The 19,453-nt window shown below is 39.7% G+C and overlaps 1 protein-coding gene across 1 annotated transcript; it reads right to left on the minus strand.

Moving 5' to 3' along the window:
- Positions 1-430: 430 nt before the first annotated feature.
- On the minus strand, positions 431-18,561 carry LOC128709276 (homeotic protein proboscipedia). Its single transcript, XM_053804265.1, has 5 exons — positions 18,051-18,561; positions 2,589-2,746; positions 2,296-2,389; positions 1,871-2,220; positions 431-1,783 (listed from the first exon to the last, which is right to left on the minus strand). The coding sequence occupies exons 1-5, from the start codon at positions 18,559-18,561 to the stop codon at positions 431-433; spliced, it is 2,466 nt and encodes an 821-aa protein (XP_053660240.1).
- Positions 18,562-19,453: the final 892 nt, after the last annotated feature.

A 19,453-nucleotide genomic window follows, 5' to 3' on the forward strand; every position in this document is an offset into this window, starting at 1 on the left:
TGCTTCCTGTACCAGGAATAATCTACCATTGTTATGTGATATAAAATCCGCTTGAACTGGTATTGAACTCGCAGACGTTTGGTTCCACCTTATTTACAGGGATTAATATCCTGAGGCTAATACAGCTGGACGAAAACAAACATACGCCGAAACAAAAACTGTCTGTAAAGTACAGAGAGGAAATAGGTAACAATTCAACAACAACAGGATTGCTTTTTATAAAATAAAGTACGCGAAAACAAAAGTTGGTGGAAAAGTATGCACGTTGATGTGCGTGTTATGTTCATAACTTTTCAAGTGACCATACGATGTTCAAAACCATTTTTCATTAGCGAGATGCCATGTTGAAGTTTGAAGCTCATGTACAAGGAAGTTCGATTGTGTTTTAGAGAAAATTAAGAACTTGACGGCAGCAAACGTGGATGTAGAATTAGCTAAGCTGATAATATTCAGGTGCGAAATCATTCGCCAAATTGCTAAGAAAATTGAAGTCGGATGAGTTGGAATTGTCCAGACTAACCATGGCGGCTGGTTTTGTTTGGCCTACGCTACTGCTGCTGCCAGCTGGCGGGCAACCATTAAACGTGCAGAGTTCACCTGTGGTAATGTCGTGGTGGTTTCCTATCTGGGTTGCTGTTCTCACTACAGCAGTGTTGTTTATGCCCACACCTACCCCAGGGTTCGGCAGCGCTTGTTGCTGATGATGGAACGAATGCAGTTGCTGACTGTTTTGCTGTTGGAAAGCATGCTGATGGTGATGCTGCTGTGGATGGTGTTGCTGCTGATGCTGCTGTTGATGAAGATGCTGTTGTTCGTAATATGCACTAGCTACAGGAGATGCTTGATGAAAGGCAAATGATTCACAGGAATCATTTCCCATCGCCGCTGGCACTGCGGTACCGAGGCCAGTGTATGGGGCATTGCCTTGGTAATCCATGTTGTTGTTAGCAGCTAATGTACCGTGGTGAAACGAACTCATACCATCGTAGTAGTGGCTCTGTCCTGCTGCTCCCGGTTTCGTTGACTCGTAGTAGCCGGTTCCTCCGCCAAACTCGTGCTGAGGATCGTAATCATTTGGATAGTATTGTTGTCCGCTCGGACCGTATTGTCCGACGTTGTTAAGGCCTGTGTCGCAACTATTGTAATAGGGTTGGCTCTGAGAGTGGAACGTTGAATCATTGAGCTGTTGCTGTGCTTGCTGCAGCTTCACCTGGGTAGAATCTTGTATTAATGTTTTATTTCCAAAACTTTTCAAGCCCAACGGAGCATTAAAATCCGTTTTCTGTGCATTGGGATAGCCTTCATTTAGGGTATGTTGTGGACCACCGTACCCTGCTCCTGGCGGTATGATTGTTTTCTGATAATGTTGATACGGTGGTTGATAGTGTACGGCAGCATCTGCCTTGCTAAAGTAGTCCTGTGGCTTACTATTGAAATACATTCCACTACCCGAGGACCCTGTGGTGGTTGGAGATCCTTCGCCCTCGTGACTAATGATTGGTCCATGTGGTAGCTTATGCTTCACTATTCCGTAAGGACTGGGATGATTGTAGTACGATTGAAGATTGTTATTGTTGCTGTTACTATTATTATTGTTGTTATTACTGTTGCTGCTCGGTGAGATGGCCGAAGTAGAAACTGGACTGTGAGGGATAGTAATCGGCACGGATGACGGACCCAATGCAGGGCCATCCTTGGTATAACCAGTAGTGTCGTAGCTTTTGAATGAGTTACTGTTGATAATTTTTGAAGAGCTGACCGACTCTTTCTTTATCGTTTGTCCCTAAAGCGTTGGGTTGGAAGTGAATGGATTAATTTTCAGATTAATTTTCAGAGTTTATACTGTCCGCTTTGTAGCGATAGTACTTACGTCGGATTTCTTCTTCACTTTGGCATGGATCTCATCCTCTTCGTCGAGGCTTCCCGTGGAGGCAACACTGGAGTCAGCACTGACCGCATTAGTTACGCCGCCAGAGCCTGCACTACCACCAGTCGGAGTGCTTATATCGACGGTGGAATTCGGTGTCATGGCTAGTGGCAGAATGTCAGACGAATTTTCAGGGAAGATTCTCATCAACTTCATTGACTTGTTCGCTTTGCGCAGGGGCGACTTACCAGCGTTCGGCGTACTGTTGTTCATCCCCCGAGAGCTGGATGTCGAGTCCGGTATGTCATCTGAGGGTAGTTCACATCCTTGGCAAGATTTTTTGGAATTTGAATCTGAAAGTACACAACATTACCCAACAATAAAGGTGCTACGATCCGAGCTGTGTATGCAATGTGTATATAACTCACCCTTAAGATCGTCCTTTCCCGATTCGTCATCATCAGTTTTAGAAAGTGTTTGTCGTTTATGCTTCATGCGCCGATTTTGAAACCACACTTTCACCTTTGGGATTGGTGTTTAATGAAAGCATAAAATCAGCGACATCGATGTTCCGCATCAGCGTGGGAAGCATAAAATGCATAAAAATCAGAATGTTACATTCAATCCACTGCCCAATAGTATTGCCGATCTTGGTGATCGTAACTAATTTAACGTTGAAATTGATCGTTGAATGAAAAGGAAATTAAAATGAAACATTTACCTGTCTTTCTGTTAGATCGAGACTAGCTGCTATTTCGATTCTCCGTGGCCGGCAAAGGTATTTGTTGAAGTGAAACTCCTTTTCAAGCTCTAGGAGCTGCGTGTTGGTGTAGGCCGTACGCAATCGGCGGGGTAAACCGTTTTCAGCAACAAACTCAGCTGAAGTGTATGGGAGAATATGAAAAGAAACAAAAGCGAAAAATGCAAATAATTTAATTAAAGAGCACTAGTTAAATATTATGCTTAATCACATCGTAGTTTGATTTAATTTGCTTAATAACATCGTAGGTTTTTATTTGTATAACAATTGACCATTATGTTTATCCGTCTGTAAACGGTACGTTTTTAATTGAACGATTATAAGACTGGCTGAATCATGCGAACGACTTTTAAAGAGATTGTTAAAGAGAAAGTGCATTAATCGATTTTGGCCATTTTCATACACAAATACAGCACATGGCACAACGACGAGAGACCGTAAAGGGTATACGGGCAGCATGGATTTTGGCGGCATCTTCGCTGGGGTCAAATAAACTGCTATTGTCAAACGGTGGCGGACGATAATTTATGGTTCAATGGTAATTGATATTTTATTGTAATTTGATTACCGTACGGTTTTGTGTGCGAGTAAGGGAAAAGGAAAAATATGTTTGGTTGCAGCTATCGATATTTATTGGTGGTCAGTAAAATTGAATGGTCAATATCCGATTTCACATTAAAGTCAGTGTAATACTTGGCATGATGGAATGACGGAAGTTTTCACCAGTGCGCATTCCAGCAAAGTCATGTGGCTCGTATTGGTTTGGTAAATGTTATGCAAACTGTTGGATAAAACAGAGAGTTCAGTTTCGTCGACAATTGTGTCTTGTTTCTCTTCGTGCGTATAACTGTTTTGTCATGTTTTTTTTTGTTACGTATAGTTATTTTTATTCGTTGTTCGAAGTATGATATTTGGATCATGTATTCAAGCAAATATGTTAAATACGAGTTCCACCATAATCAAATTTAAATGATATTTTCTTGAGTTTTTATGTTCGGAATCGCGATAGTATGAACGAAATTTGTACCAACATGTTCATATTTTATGAGGAATGCAAAAACAGTATCCTAATGCTCCAAACCTAGGATAATTAGAATAAAAGGGTCGAATAGAATAAATCTATACTGCTCCCTAATAAAATTTTGGTGAGTTGACAAAAGGTCCAATAACAAAGGAAAGTTATTAGATCTTTTCTTTTGTATTTTAAATTTATTCTCGTAAATTTGAAGAACCCTTGGCAACACCGTTTTATATGAATAAAACAAATCCTGTCCTGTCGTGTATAAAAACGGTACTGCTAAGTATTATGTGTTTTAGATCAAATTCAATCGGCCATGAAATGTATGCGGAACAAACAAAGCAATAATTATTTTGTTCTAATAAATTTGGCCGCTTCATTAAACTTTTTTCAATAGCCAAACCTAAGTAAAATCCTTTTCACATCTACATTACTTCTAGCAATCACAAATAGCTTATAAAATGGACGGATAATTATTCTAAGTAACACTCAATAATATAATAACACTGTGTATTTAAAATAAGTGTAGTAAGCCAAGAAAGGCAGACATTACGCTAACAAAAAAGACATTTTTGTAGTAACGAAACAACTTCCCTTCTTTGGATTAATAGTTGCGAATCTTCCGATTCTTCAAATTAAATGAATGACACCTTCGGGCTTGGTAGCGTCTATCGTTTCCATGCTAGTTTAGTCTAGTACCAACTCGCATCCGAGCTTTTTGACTGAATTTCCAGCTGCGAGTACATGGAGTCAAGGAAAGTAAGAAATGGCAGTTGAAACCCCTCATGAGCAAGACAAAAAGTATGATATAAATGTTTTCCTATATAGTTTGCTTCAAACAGTTGTAAGACAACTTTTCAAAGATTTATTTATGACGACGGCGAAACAGTTTTCTGTCAATCTAATTCCTATCGATATAACTTACTGTTGCTGGCGGAGAAATCTTCATGATACGTTATACTAGGTCGGTTGTTATCAAAACAAACATATCAATCGAGTGGTTGCAAAGTAATAATAATATTCACACAAAACATATGAATCCTCAAGCTTATTTTTTACAACATCTTGCGTGTTGTAAGCGATATTCAGACGAGTCAGCATTGGGATTAGGAAGTGTGAGTTACTAATCAAGCAGCACCTAGCAAGAAATGTTCAAACATATCATGTGTTTGGGTTGGTAGAAAAGGTCGCACAACGATGATGAGGTGGAATGTTTCGTTTAGTCCGTCAATACTCACGAGAATAGCCAGTATTTATCGTCCCACTATAGACGATGGTAAGTACCAGTGTGTTCGCGTAGTTCATGTTCACCACTGCCGCAGCGGGGCTTTATTTCTAGGATGATAAGGAAGAGTTTTTGGTAGCTAGCAGTTTTGCCTTATCATCGTATCTATCGTCATCAACATCATCCAAAATAAAAACGATTCAACGATAACGCCTAGCTACAGTTCCGGCATTACGGCCAGACGGAAGCGACCACAAATTGTAGTCGATGATTCATGGTCCACGGCCAGCAAAAGTGAAAAAATATATATGTGTAGAAAATGGCCACGGGAGCATTTCGGTGGGCCAGTACGTAACATTCCATCTCAGGGCACAGCATGAGTGAGTCGTTTCCGTAGTTTCGATTTCAGGAAATATATTTTTTCCTAAAGCAGCGAACTGTTTGATGGATTTGAATCTTGGCACTTGGTAAGGGATCATGTCGATTGCATGGGGTATTAAAAAGGATAAATTGTGTGACCTTGTTTAACTTTGTTGAGTGTAAAAAAGTAAACTGAAAATACTTGTGGTCATAGGTGGATTCGCTGCATTTCGATTAACGGAATGTTACAAATATGGAATTTCATAATATCTGTAAGCAATACATACTTTAAGATCGGAACTGTTATTTTTATACTGTTATACTCGGAAGTGTTATTTTTGGATGTTTGGGAACGAATTTGTTCTTAAGGATAAATGCGGTAAGAGTTTATTACAGGGAGGTAAAAATCAGTGTAGAGGGTAAGCAACCTTCTTATGGTGTAGGATTTAACGAAACCCAAAATCAATCATGATTTGAACAGCGTAGTTATGTGCCAGATTTCAGTAGGTCTGAGTACGATTACCCTCACTAAAAATGGGAAACAAGATGTATTGATGGTACGGTGATAGCGGTACTGTGTACAACCAAACGTATTTTAGCATGCTATTTTCTCTACCAAACATGTTGTCAATACTTATTCGCACCGATGCAGATGTATGCATGTGTACGTTTAGCGACGACGTTCGTCTGGTAAGATGATCTGCCAAGATTTTGGAGGACTAGGAGAGTGCTTTAGCAGAAACAGCTTTACTGTCGGTACGAGAGCTGCTGTCAGTCTGCGTTCGGCTAGTCACACATGGACTGACGGTGGCAATGACACAGCCTAAGATGGCGCATCGGTACTGCACGTTACGAAACGGTAGTTGGAAATCGTTTTTTGAAAATGATTGATTGATCACCACATGTCAATTGTAAACAATTGATCCCTCTTTCTGGATCCGTACGTTTCCGACGGTGTGATGTGCGAAAACGCTTACGGTCTGCTACACCGTTTGTGCTACACGTAGAGTGTGTTTGTTTTTGTTTATAGATAGCATGGGACGAGGACGCCTCAGTCAGAAGAACAGGAGCTCGTTGCACCTGTGCATGCCAAATATTGGCAAGAAAGTTTAGCCAACAGTTAGCGGCTTGGGCTTGACCATTAGCTTTGGATTGCGTCGTTTCGACTAGTGGGAAGAACGTATGTGGGGTTAAGAATGTCTGTGCTATGAAAAAACATTTGCTTTCCGAGATTTGTCACCAAGCGATCAAACATCGTGAAAGCATTGAACCTTCGTGTTCGGCAATTTCGTTGTTACCTCCTCATGTTGGTAACATTGGGACATTGATTTCTGGAGGTCACAGACCAGCAATTTATCAAACACTTCCCCTGTGTTTGGATGCACAGGTTGAAAAAAGAAACGATTGGTTGCCACTAGCGTACTAGGAGGGACTGACTGCGGAACGATTGGATGAATATGCATAATACCGTAGCAGGAAAGAACTTTCCTGCATCGGCAAATGACGGTACACATTTTAGGACACAACAGCAACTTTTATTCAAGAACAATTTGAAAGAAAAACCAGAACATGAAAACAAAACAAAAGAAATCAATGCACTGGCATTACGTTGAAGTTAGTCGCAAATGGGTTTTAATTTTTAATTCGCGATCTGTGCAAGATGTCTGTTAGTAAAGGAAAATAAAAAGGCCTTATACACACTTACACACAAAATAAAAAAAATGATGTTTTTAGGGCAGGAAATGTGTATAAATTTAAACGAAAAAAGTATGCTTTCCTTCGGATATCGTCCTCGAAGGATGCTCCCATCCTTTGTCCGGTCATTGCCTAAGGACGAAGAAGAATAATTGTAGGAAGCGAAAAAAAGTGATTCGGAAAAGATTTTCCTCTATTTTTAAAAGTCATTTAATTTCTGTTGCTGTTATTTCTGGTAGCAATTCGACGGTAGGTATGGGTATCATTGTAAGCGCAACCACTTTTTTCGGTGTGTGTGCACAACCTTATACCTTAAACCCCATAGGATTCTACTGCCTTTCGAGAAACGCGAGGAGGGACGGCAGTGTCCTTTCTTGCTCTCCCCCGGTATGCCGGGAGAAATGTTTGCGAGCTATCGTAAATATGCGGTTTTCTGGTAGTTGCACCACCAAGAGCGAGAAGAATAAATTTAAACGATTGCGAAAACAATTACAGGACTGCGTTTAATATCTTTAATATGCAAAATAAGTGCTGCTAGCTTGCATAGAAGAAATTCTTGGCTAGAAAAATATAAAAACACTGTAGCACAAGAATATGCACTGCGGCGGATTGGATGACATCAAGCTTTGGGAAAAAAATCTCGCAAACTTTAACAGAAACTTAAGGAAACCTTGCGCCAAAATCTTATCCATGAGATATTTGTGTTTGTTAAACCACATTTACCAGTCACGACTAACCTAATTTACATTCTTATATGTTATAAAACACTCCCTAATTGCCTATTTGGATATGATAATGTTGTAATATAACGCTATTCAATCATTAACCGAGCGGTGTAGCTATTGCTGTAGTTAACAGTATTATCAGCGTTTGGGAAAGTATTCATGCTATTCTTCTTAGGGACATAGGGCGTTATGTTAAGGTGCGACCATAATTGTAGAGCAATCCGTTCCGGAAGAATGATGGAAACAGATCCGTGAATGGATCCTAACGGTGGTCGGTATAGTTGAGTATAAAAAGAAATTTTGTCCGTTGTATCGCTCCGTTTTTCGCAAATCCTTCAGACAAGAGGTCGTTTTAGCTTAGAATTACGGTTTATAAAATCGGTTACAAATATCTAAACAAACAACAGACTGCTGGTAAAGTAACAACTCCTTTATGAAACTCGAATTTCTTGAAAATATCAGATATTTTTAACAAATTTAAATAATTGACCAATTTTTATTGTTCAGATCAATGATTTATTACGTGGAAACTGCGTTTTTTTCAATTTTGTTGCCTTGCATGTTTGAAAGCCGTGAAACGCAGTGAAATGAAAATAAATAAGCTAATATTTTTGTTATAATTATTAAATATTACTAATTATTATAAATAAGTTATTGCAGATAAAATTCGTTTTCATTAAACTAAACTGTTTTATTAACTTAATGCTTGAACTGTGCGAGAAAGAAGCATAGCAAAGATAGAATATGAAATAGAGGGAAAAACACACACTAATCTTACACGGGAGTCTTAAAGATAACAGTCTATTTGTCTTAAAAGTCTGGCTGGTGGTGGGTTGCCTTGGGTGTCGTCTTGCGAAACCACAGACAATATGTTTTTTTTTTTATTGTGTGGCATATTTTGGAGTTCCTTACGGCGTTTTGCAACCAATTAATGTCGGTAAGAAGGGGACCCTCATCAAAATCGCGTCCCGCCGGTTTGGAAGAAGCGATTACTTATGACAGTTGCAGGTGGGTGTGCAATTTTTCAAGATGGTTCCTTACGTTAATTTCAATGCTGGTAAAATAAATTTAAAATCAAATAGCATTGAATTGTTGTATTGAAAAAATGTATAAATTATTATGCAACTCATCAACCATGATCTAGCGTTGGAGGAATAGTAATAGAAGCGCGTTTATGAGAACTGGGAATGCTAAACTAAAACTAAAAAATGAAATGTACTCTGTGTATAAATCCCAGCCAAATGGAATGTAAACCTTTTGGAGGGTGTTTCGGATGTTGGATATACAGTGAAACCATCTGCTCATCAACATATGGCGACGGAATTTTGGGTTCTTAAGTGAATCCCAAGAGAATGGACTTTTTTTATCAGTGATGTTTGCTACTTTGCCGCGCTACCGATGCGTTCGGGATGCGAGTGTTCTTGTGTATAATTGATTACGCTCTGTTCCCTTTATTTGGTGCCTAATTTTTGTTATGCCAATCATGCGCGGTTTTATGACTTAAGCTAGCACTAATAGAGGCTATAATCAACCGAGGTAAATTTTAATTTTCACGCCTATGCTGTGCTGCCGCACTTGGACTCGAGTTGCGCTTGTGAGGCTCGTTGTACGTTTGTGAGCGCACTGTTGCTGGGCTGTGGTTAGCGGAACGTTGGTCTGCAGGGCAGAGACGTTGGTTTTTTCCTCTTTGAACGTGCACCGGTCCCAAGCGGATAGCAATCAAAGCAAACCCACAACGAATGCCTTTAACCAAGGCCGTTTTTCTTACCAACGCTTGCCGCAGTGCAATGGGATGAAGTTCTCGGACAAGTGCCAGAGCGCCCATGGATTGCGAGTAATTTTGAGGTGTCTACAGTCTTTTGGAAGAAAAATTGTTCCGCAATTCATCAGTACCATCAAACTCAACGTCTGGGAGCCGTATGTACGGTGTCGAAAGGGCAGAGTGGTGATACAGTTTTGCTTTCTTTCTCATTTTCGTCTAACGCACTATTGCGAGCTCTCGGTGGTGCAAGAACACAAGCAGAGCAAGAATCATGTTAGATCGTTAATCAAACTCATTCAAAACATTTCGTTTTCTGTTTTGTTTCGGCCTCGAACATAGATAGAGAGCTGGTTCATGGTGTCCTGGTTAGAAAGGTATACCGACGAGGGCCAAAATTCTATGGTGATGACGGCGCCTCTTGTGAGTGTCTAAGAGGCGTTGGCGCCCTTTTATGATGCTGGGTGGGTAAGGCATGTTTGTAAGTGTTTTGTTACAATCCCCGTTCCCCGGTGTAAAAAAGATCGTTTGTCGTGGTCGTGGTGGATGCGATGGGGGACGATTATCCCTTAATAAAACTGTACCTTATCAAATTTCAAACCGTTTAGCAGCGGTGATTTTATTGATCCCCAGAGAAAACGGTCCACTCTCAGGGAGACAAATGATTGCTTGACCTGTCGACTTCACACGGTGGACCTCCGAACCATCCCCTATTTCATGCGACAAGGCCAAGCGATGCTTCTTCAGCAATCGTCGCGATGCGGTAGGGAAGATTGTGTGCGGAATGATAACATAATATTTTTAAGCAGATTAGCACATCATGGTCCATTTTTCTTCTCCACTCCCTACGAAACGAAGCAAAATACAACTTCCTGCTGTGTTTCGCGTTCGTTCCATCCTGTAATCCAGCTGCCAGGATATGAATGGGCCATGCCGAAAAGGGAGTGGTTCTTGAAGGAATTTCCTGCTCCGAGGTGTGTGTGCACTGTGCACTGAGACTCTTGTTATTCATGTGTATTTATTTGATAAACACTCACATTTTTTCCTAGCATTGGTAGGTCGCGCCAGTTTTTGCTAGATCGCATAGAGCAATGTTTTGTAGGGGTGTGTGCTTGCCCTTTGCACTTTGTGTACTTTGTGACTGTATCGTGTGGTGAAATAAATCTAGAGGAAAAAAGAACAAACGTGCTGAACGAAGGGTGGTTAGGCAAAGACTAAACAGGAACGGAAAAAACCGCACCGACTAACGCTGGTCTAAGTGAGACTTTTTTAAAATGCTAAACCGAGCGAGTAAAGCGATGATGACGACAATATAATTTATAGTAGTCATAAAATTACAATGTCAACCGCAAGAAGTGCCACTTCTGTAGCTGCACAAGCATTGGGTAGAGTGCGTGCCTTACCGCACCTAGGGCAGCAGTTGATTTTCTTGATCTGTGGTGACGATAAAGAATCCGCCTGGATGCAAAGGAAAAGTTTGGGTGGTGGTTTGGACTCGACGCATAAATGCGACGTTAATGTTCTCCAAACAATCATACAACATGAGTTCAGCGTGATATTTTAGATGTTGTTAATGGTCTTCATTTTGCATGTATTACACAATTGCAAGAGTTATTGTTTGAAGCACCCATCATTAAAAAAAATGTGTATTCCGTATTGTACCCGCATTGCATCTCCTGTTGGGAGATTCGAGTGGGAAAAATGAGCTGTTTATGAGTGTAGAGTATGTTGAAGACGAACGACAATGAAGTATTACTATAAAAATGCGGCTCTGTAAGACCGGACGTCAGCTTCAAAAGGACTTTTCTGGGATTTTTGGCCGATACCAAAGAGTCGCTAAAAATACACATGAAATGAGTTTCAAAGCGCCAAAACATGAACGAAAACGGAAGCGTTATCCTGACGGAAAAAGCTATTGCTGGTTAGGAAAGACCAGTTTACGCTTCACTTGGTTTGCTAATATGTCGATATGTTGGTACATGTTGGTTAAAATAACCTACAAATCTCTCTTACCCTGGCTGCTGAACGCTGTCTACATCACGACGGACTCATTTTAATAATTGCTTTCATAGAAAACGTTATTATTACTTTGTTATAGGTTTTAGGAAATTAAAAGTAGCGATTCAATGCACAAAATTATACCAAATTATTGAAAGTTATCCGACGCTATTGGTCCTAGATGTTAATAATTGAGAAAATGATAAGTCATTTTATGACAAATGCAGTAGTGTATTATGGCACAAGCCTCAAGTAACCGAGGCAACCGAGGCGAAGTAAAGACCACAAGTTGTCACTGTTCTCATGTTCTCATTTCAACAATGTCTAGAATCTTATCGAATACTCTTATGCATCAGCAACGAACAGTTACAATCCATGCTTAAATTTTAGCATGATTTAGCATGAGCATAATTTATATTTTAAAAGTTAGTTAGAGAGTTAGACATGGGATGGAATATTTTCGAAGGCTGCCATATATTGCGGAGAACCGTACTTTTCCGATCACTGTTTTAAACAATACACAAGAAGTAGAGTAGCTCAAAGCAAATAAGTTAACCATAACAGTAAAACGTGTAATAACCAACGCTTGAACAACTTAAATAACCGATTTATAAAAGTTGAAAATAGTGTAACTGAAGAAGGAAAACTGGAAAATTATGGAATATTTATATGTGTTAAAACAACAATGAAGTTTGAATTACTTACAATAAGTAAAAAATTTCAAGCATCAACTATTGTATTCACACCTAGGTTTGGTCTAAATTGGGCTTCTTAAATGTGCTGCCCACCACTACTAAATGTGCACCAGCACCCTACTAAAGGTTGAGAACAAACGATCGCTAGAACCAAAGAATAATGTAATAGAGAAACAGGCCAGAAGGAAAGTATATGAAAGACGAAAGCAAGTACATAGAATAGAAGGAATTGTATGTGAGTACTGAAGTTTAATTGAACAAATAGTAGAAAAGCGATGGAAATGAAAAACTGTTACAAGTGCCGCTGAAGTGCCGTAAACTCACGTATTGCCCACATTGATATACAGGCTTCGTAAGTTTATAATTTGTATTGCAAAACGAACCATCGATCTATCTTAAATACTTTCCACTGCTAGGAGCGTGTATACCGTAGCAATTACATGCACAGAAACAGACACTTAACCATACGCTTAGTAATATTATGTTTTTTTCACTGTATAAGTTTAACAGTTACAACAGACTGGGGAACGATTATAGCAACGACATACCGACTGTTAGTCTCGCGGTGGGTAAATGGAGAGAATAAAAAAGCGTAGCAATGAAAAATCACCAGTCGGAAGCGATGTTTTTTTGCGGTTAGCGTTGAACGATGGCAGATGCAATTGAACGAATCGTTGAGGTTGACTTTGATCTGTCAGTGGAAGTGGACAGCGAATGGCAAAAGGGCAATGAAGCGCCCGGCAAGCCCTAGGGAAAGCATTTGCGAGAGCGGGCAACCTGAAGGAAAAATAATTCAACGGCATATGAATTGAAGTCGACTTATGAGCAAGTTTCGTGTAGCCCGTATGTGGCTTAGAAATCATCATTCTTTGTGTAACCTGTTATTTTACTTCATTTGTCATGCGAGCGTATTTCTGTCTTCGCTGTCTACAGTTTTACCATTCACTCTTCTATCCCCCATGCCCGTGGTACTTGGTGTTTTGTTTTTGTCAGTTGCCTTTCCGTCCGTTTTGCCATATCTGAACATATTTGTGTTTTGAGAGGGCAGCCGCCGTCTTACAGGCTTACAGGGCCGGACACTACTTCGTGATCGTGTGCAAGAATTTAATAGTTTCTTTGCCAGCGTTTCTGAACGACTCTTGCATACCCACGAACGCGTATACGAAACTCCGCTTAGTGGCGGTTTCTGACTGAATCGCATTTTATCATTTCGTTCGGAGGAACAACTTCGCATGTAAGAAAGCAATAGTTAAACATGTCGGGCTAACGGGGCTGTTAGGAAAACATAATTGAAAGCTTCGAGGAACCCCTCCAGCCATCAGTCTGCTGTCAGAAGGGAAAAAACTTATGCTTTGCAATATAATAACTTAGAATATGAGCGTGTAGAAGCATCATGTTTTATTCGTTTCTTTTATTTTGTAACTGTGATGCAGACAGTTCTCAAGTAGTGAAAGCCGTCATACTTTAAAAAAATTTACCCAAGAAGAAAGGGCTTATTGGCCGTATTGGCTTTTGGTTTTTCATAGAGGAAAAAAATACAAAAAGCTTTAATAAAACATTTCGTGCTTTTGGCATAAAGACAATGAAAAATTATGTAAAAGGTTGACATACGTCACCTTACTTGGCACCATTCGTAAATGAAGCCAAAATTGGACACAAATGGCTTAGAAGATAGTTAAATACAAATACAAGACAAAATACAAAATTCAAGATAGTACAATACCAAAATAGCAGCTGAAGTAAAAATATGATTTTATGTACAGAGCCATCACATAGCAACCAGAGTAGAACATAAAAGAATCAAAAGGAAAGTAAAAGCACATAGTGCGTAGTTTAAATAATGATTTTTGCATGGTTTTCTCTGTACAAAATGTAATAAAATAATTTCTTTACATTGTACAATGAATAAATTGATTTAAATTATGTTTTTTCCTCAAACAGTACGGAATAAAACGCGATAAATGACAAAGAGCACCTACACTAAAGTTTCGTTAAAGAAAAGTTGTAGATCGCTTCCATTGACGTCGTAAGAATTGTTGGAATTCATCGTCAGAACCCTACGCTTCTTGGTGTAGGTAACGCAGGTAGGTTAAGGCAATGCAAACGTGTAAGGTATCAGTTGTGAAGACGGTGTATTTTTAACAGAACACGATCATTAATCATACTAATGCCAAATGCGAAGCACCGAATGCGAGTTTAGCTATTCTATTTTTTGTTTTGCTTTTGACGAGATGTTCTCTCGCGTTCATATAAAGTGATTGAAAGAACTCGTAGAATGCGTCGCGTGGTATGATGCGTGCGTTGAACGTTGACGTTGATGCAAACAGGAAGAGGTACGCAATGATCGCACCGAAGCGGTTTGGCGTGCTGTGAGTAACACGTGTCACTGGCGTTACATGAATTCCGCGTTATCTGCCCGGTGGCTTTGGCGGATGAAGATTCTGTTGAACGTGTTTCGATGGAACCGTTTGCTTACCTCGTTCGGCGTTGAATGGAGACGCGTGGTTGCAGGCGGATACAATTGTTAGATAGATAGTTATTTTTCCGATGAGTGATGGGATCGGAACCGTCCGGGGCAATTGTGAGGAAGGCAACAATTAGAGTCAGAAACCTTCTGCATTGCGACGATATGGTCGGAAGGTCGTGCGGAAGTGATGTGTTGTTTTTATTTTTGGTTAACCGATACAATGAATACCCAATGCGATGACAAGTTGAATGAAGCTGTAGTACCAGACATGGGGGAAAAATACAGTTGTCGTTTTGCATTTTTCTAGGTCACGTACTGTACGCGACCATGGTCATCGGTCGGTGTTCTGGGGTTGGTGGGTGTTTTATGTGAGTGATAGAACTTATGGTAAAATCCATAGGATTTATTTTTCTCACAATCTAAAAATCTATCACAAAAGCGTGACCAGAATTTAGTTGCTGCCAGCTTGAACATGAATAAATGGACACTTTTTATGCATTTTTCCATGCTAACTTTTTTTCGCAACGTAATAATTATATCAAATCTGATACATGTTTGATACATGTAAAAATATAACACATACATGGAAATAAAAAATAATCAAATCAAATATTTCAGATGTCGCATAGCCATAACCAATGTTAAAACATTAATACCTATTCATTTCCTTAAGCAGTATGTTTTCCAGTTATTGATGTTCACATGAGACGACTCTGTTTGTGGTACTGAGTGAATTTAAAATGATTAAACGCTTTTTAGGCATGGAAAATTCAAATAGTAACTCTATAGCAACACAACTTAATTGGCTTTTCGGCCCACTTGTCTGAACTGTTCTGACTTGAAGAATGCATGATTAAACATTACACGCTGTATCATAAAATCGCTGTATCGCTGTATCAAACACACTAACAATAGGTGAACTATTTCTTATTATAGTTTTCGCTTACTGTAACTAGAAGAAAAATCGGTCATGGTTCAATCGTTCTATATATTATTACCGTGTAACGTAAACTATGTTACGACAAAAATTTAAATTGATTTATAACATATTTGTGTTTAAATGTCACTTTTCTTCTTGTCGACCAGGTACAAATTGGCACTAGCCCTGGTTATGATGGGTTAACAAACGTATCGAAAAATCATTAGTTTATGTTTGAAGCATACGGTGTTTACACGTTTAATCTCTCTGGAATGGGCCTCCTGCGGTGTTGTCAAACGACGGGGGGTTGTCGTGCGTGCTGCGCCGTTCACAGCTAGAGTAGCTTCAGCAGTTTCGGAAGTTTTATATGATATGGATTACGAGTTAAGAGGGTGGTCAGTAGTAAATCATCGACAGTGTAGTCACTTCAAACACGGGTTCTCCCGTACGATATTACTATCCTTCGGCCTTCGAAGAGGAATAGGCAGATAGAAAACATACAGTGTGCTTAAGCGTAACGCGTGAAGGTGGGTACTGTCATGTAAACCGCACTCATTGAAACTGTGGCCTGTCGAATAAAACATTATCTTCTTATTGGGCACGGTTAATGTAATGGGTACCTTTGGAAGAGTGAAGGATAGCAACAGCGCCGCCATCAGCGCAACTTGCAGTAGCATCTTAATCAATTTGTAGCTAATACCAGTGCTAACAATAATTTCGCAGGCACTGTCGGAAACATCGGTCGAGCCATGGGAGGGGTAGTGGAGATTGTTTTAATGGAGTGAAGAATATATGCGTAACCGCAAAGCAATATGAAATAAGTTGGGTGAATGACTAAGCCGGAGGACGGAATGAACGGATAAAGGGTAACGTAAATTGACAGATACCATCGTCGATTTATACTGGTACCAGTATAAATCATACGCAAATATTCCGTTCACTATACGGTACTGTTGTGCTATTACCTTTAGGTTGGAAAATATAGTCAAAGTTATTGAATGCTTTTGCCAAAGGTGAGGTGACCTATGACCTTCTATTATGTTATCATGCTAGTCTAAAGCAAAATTCATTACATCGCCATTTGGATGACTTAAATAAATAATAATTTTCTTTATGGTTCGTAAACCACTATTTCGTTTAACAATTCAAAATTTGTATACACGACGGACTGTTGTAAATTATTGTTGCACTATTGTTGACGGTAAAATTATCTTCTTATTCTTTCGCATCACATTGTACCGATTTTACGTGGCTTACTACATTTTTTATTGCCCCGAAACCGAATTGATATTGCTTACTACGAGAGAACGGCACGGGATATGATTTCGAATCGGTCCTGTTGGGTCGCAGCTTTCAGCACAACATCATCGGCTAACAACAGATAGTAAGAATGTATATCTTCAATTATCTATTAATTTTCTTAATGCGAAAGCTATCAACAAGCGTAGAGGTCGCTTCAATCGTAGTGATAATATAGGCTTTTGTTATAACAATTGAACGTCGATTTGGGGTTGAATAATTTGCACATAAAAAAATGTAATTTAATAATTCATATACTACTTGTACTATTTTTTCTTCTTGGCGTAACGACCTACTAGGTCATGGCGGCCATTTCTGGCTTATTATACTTATTTTAACCACGTGATCGGATGGTCAGTCCTACTTCAGATGGCTTGGTACGGATGGGAATTTGGATCGGTCTTGTCGTGTAAAGACCAACGCCGCTACCACACCATCGGCCGCCCCTACTTGTCCTACCATTGCTTTCTTTATAGTTGTTGATGGGGTAGTTTTTTTAATATTCATACAGAACGACCAGGCCATATTGCTAGGTCAGTGTGAGTTAATGTTCACAATATTTTGAATGTATAGCTTCGGATCAGGCTGCATTGAAATATACCATTAGCTAACAAAGAAGTTATAACAAGTTAATTACAAATAACATTAATGAAAGCAGATGCTCAAATACATGCAATATTTGAAAATTTGTAGAGTGTGTAGATTATGTATTATGTAGCTATCATTCCCAACGGTAAATGACATAACAATCACTTGTAAGTAATACAAAATATTTTCCGCTAAACTGCTACAATGTAAAAAAAAACACACTGTATTTAGCAATCAGCTTAATACACAATAATATATTACAAAATTGATAGTTATTGTTTGAAAAGTATTCAGGATCAGACTTATTAGAGTCAGTTGAGAAATATTCTCTTACTGTCTCTATATGTTACAGGCTAATATTTCTGTACGATATTTCCATTGCCCAACATACATAAAACTTGATGAAATACATGGATAATTACACATCCTTAGATACATGCACATATTGACGTTTTGATTAGACGTTTTGTTTGGTATATAAGGGGATCCAATAGAATTGTACCGCGCACGGCAACTATAGATGCAGATGTATTGTCACAGTTTGTAGTCATAGCAATGAACAGGTCACAACGAAAGAACCGAATGAAAAAATGTAAAACTCTCGTTGTTTAGAGCGCATGTAACGACCACGAAATATAAGTTCCGTAAAAATAAACGTATGACAGATGTACGTACCTTGGGCGGTAGCTTTGCGGGCAGTTTTTTTCTCCTTCATCCAGGGATATTCCGGTACGGACTCCAAGCTATCACTGGGTCCCATTGGGTAGCCCTGAGAAATGAGCTTCGGGCTCTCACTATCGATATGTGTCAGAAATTCAGCCATTGAGGGTTGTGAGTTGATAAAGCCACTTTCGTTCTGCATCCAATATGATGTATCCGGATGAGGTTGCTGCTGCTGGATAGAAGCTTGCGAACCGAGCGCCTCAGCAGTTGTTGCAACGGGCAGTTGGGTTGCAGCTCGCGGTGGTTTATCACAGATCACTTGTTTTCGACCAACCAGCTGCGCGCCACCAGCGGTGATCGGTTGTTGCTGTTGGGTAGCGTTCAGCGAAACTTGCTGAGGATTGATTATATCGGTTTCACTTCCAACCACTACGGCTGTACCCGCCTGTAGCGAACCGATCGCCGGAGATTCTGATTTGATTTGTGCTCCCATGTGTTCGATGGAACTGCAAACTTCTTGCATTGCCAGGTCTGAGTGAAACTGATCCAGGTAGGCAAGGGGTCCAGTAGGCAATGATAATTCTTGGTCCGGTGTGGAAAATTATATTCAACAGGGAAGTGGCCGTTGTTGTACGAATTGAACAAATTATAATCCTATCAACCAAGTTGTGGCCATGGTGAGTGAAATTCACGAAAAAACGATCAAATTGCAGAGCGCTTATCAATTACGCTTGTTAAGTGATACGGCATGATGTTGTTAAAGCCTCTCACAATGATCAACTAACTGATGTTGAAAAGTTGCAACAAAAACAAAAATATCCAGATCATTACACTATTCTTCGTCACGAAACTACTCTAAATCTATTATCACGCCATTGTCACCACACACGAATCAATGGAACAAATTGCCACAATTTTCCTATTGTAGTACACAAGTGTATCACTGTCGTAACGAAAAAGCTCCCGTTGTCGGGGTCGAACCGATATCAGTGATGTTTACAGCGTTTGCAGCGATGTCACCATACAATTTATAGCTTAACACCGCATGACGATGTACTTGATGAGTACCGCAGGAATGAGTTGGAAACGTTACTTGCTGTATTCCTTATCATTGCTCGAATGGTACCTAAGGTGGGGTTGCAGAACAAAGTGTGATTTTAAAAGCAACAGTCTTCCAACGACCGATACACGTGGCAGCGTCAAAGATCTTATAACGAGCACTCGTCGTTTTATAATATTTGGGGTTGCTTCGTTCACAGGAATACCCGGCCGCTGGAGAATTTCCTGTGCGTTCCGCGCATTGATGTCACCGGCGATAGCGAGGCACCGTTTAGATAAGCATGAAAAGGATGCAGCGAAATATAAGAACAGTATTGCGGTAACACTGATATCTAGGAAGTCTCCGGAACTGACGA

This window comes from Anopheles marshallii, chromosome 2 (assembly GCF_943734725.1).
Source record: "Anopheles marshallii chromosome 2, idAnoMarsDA_429_01, whole genome shotgun sequence".
NCBI lineage: Eukaryota > Metazoa > Arthropoda > Insecta > Diptera > Culicidae > Anopheles > Anopheles marshallii.

Coding starts and splice junctions, on each gene's coding strand:
- LOC128709276 (XM_053804265.1), bottom strand. CDS start 18,561: ATGCAAGAAGTTTGCAGTTCCATCGAACACATGGGAGCACAAATCAAA. Junction 2,747..18,050: donor CCGCAAAGCTACCGCCCAAG/GTACGTACATCT, acceptor CATACACTTCAG/CTGAGTTTGTTGCTGAAAAC. Junction 2,221..2,295: donor GGGAAAGGACGATCTTAAGG/GTGAGTTATATA, acceptor GTGTACTTTCAG/ATTCAAATTCCAAAAAATCT.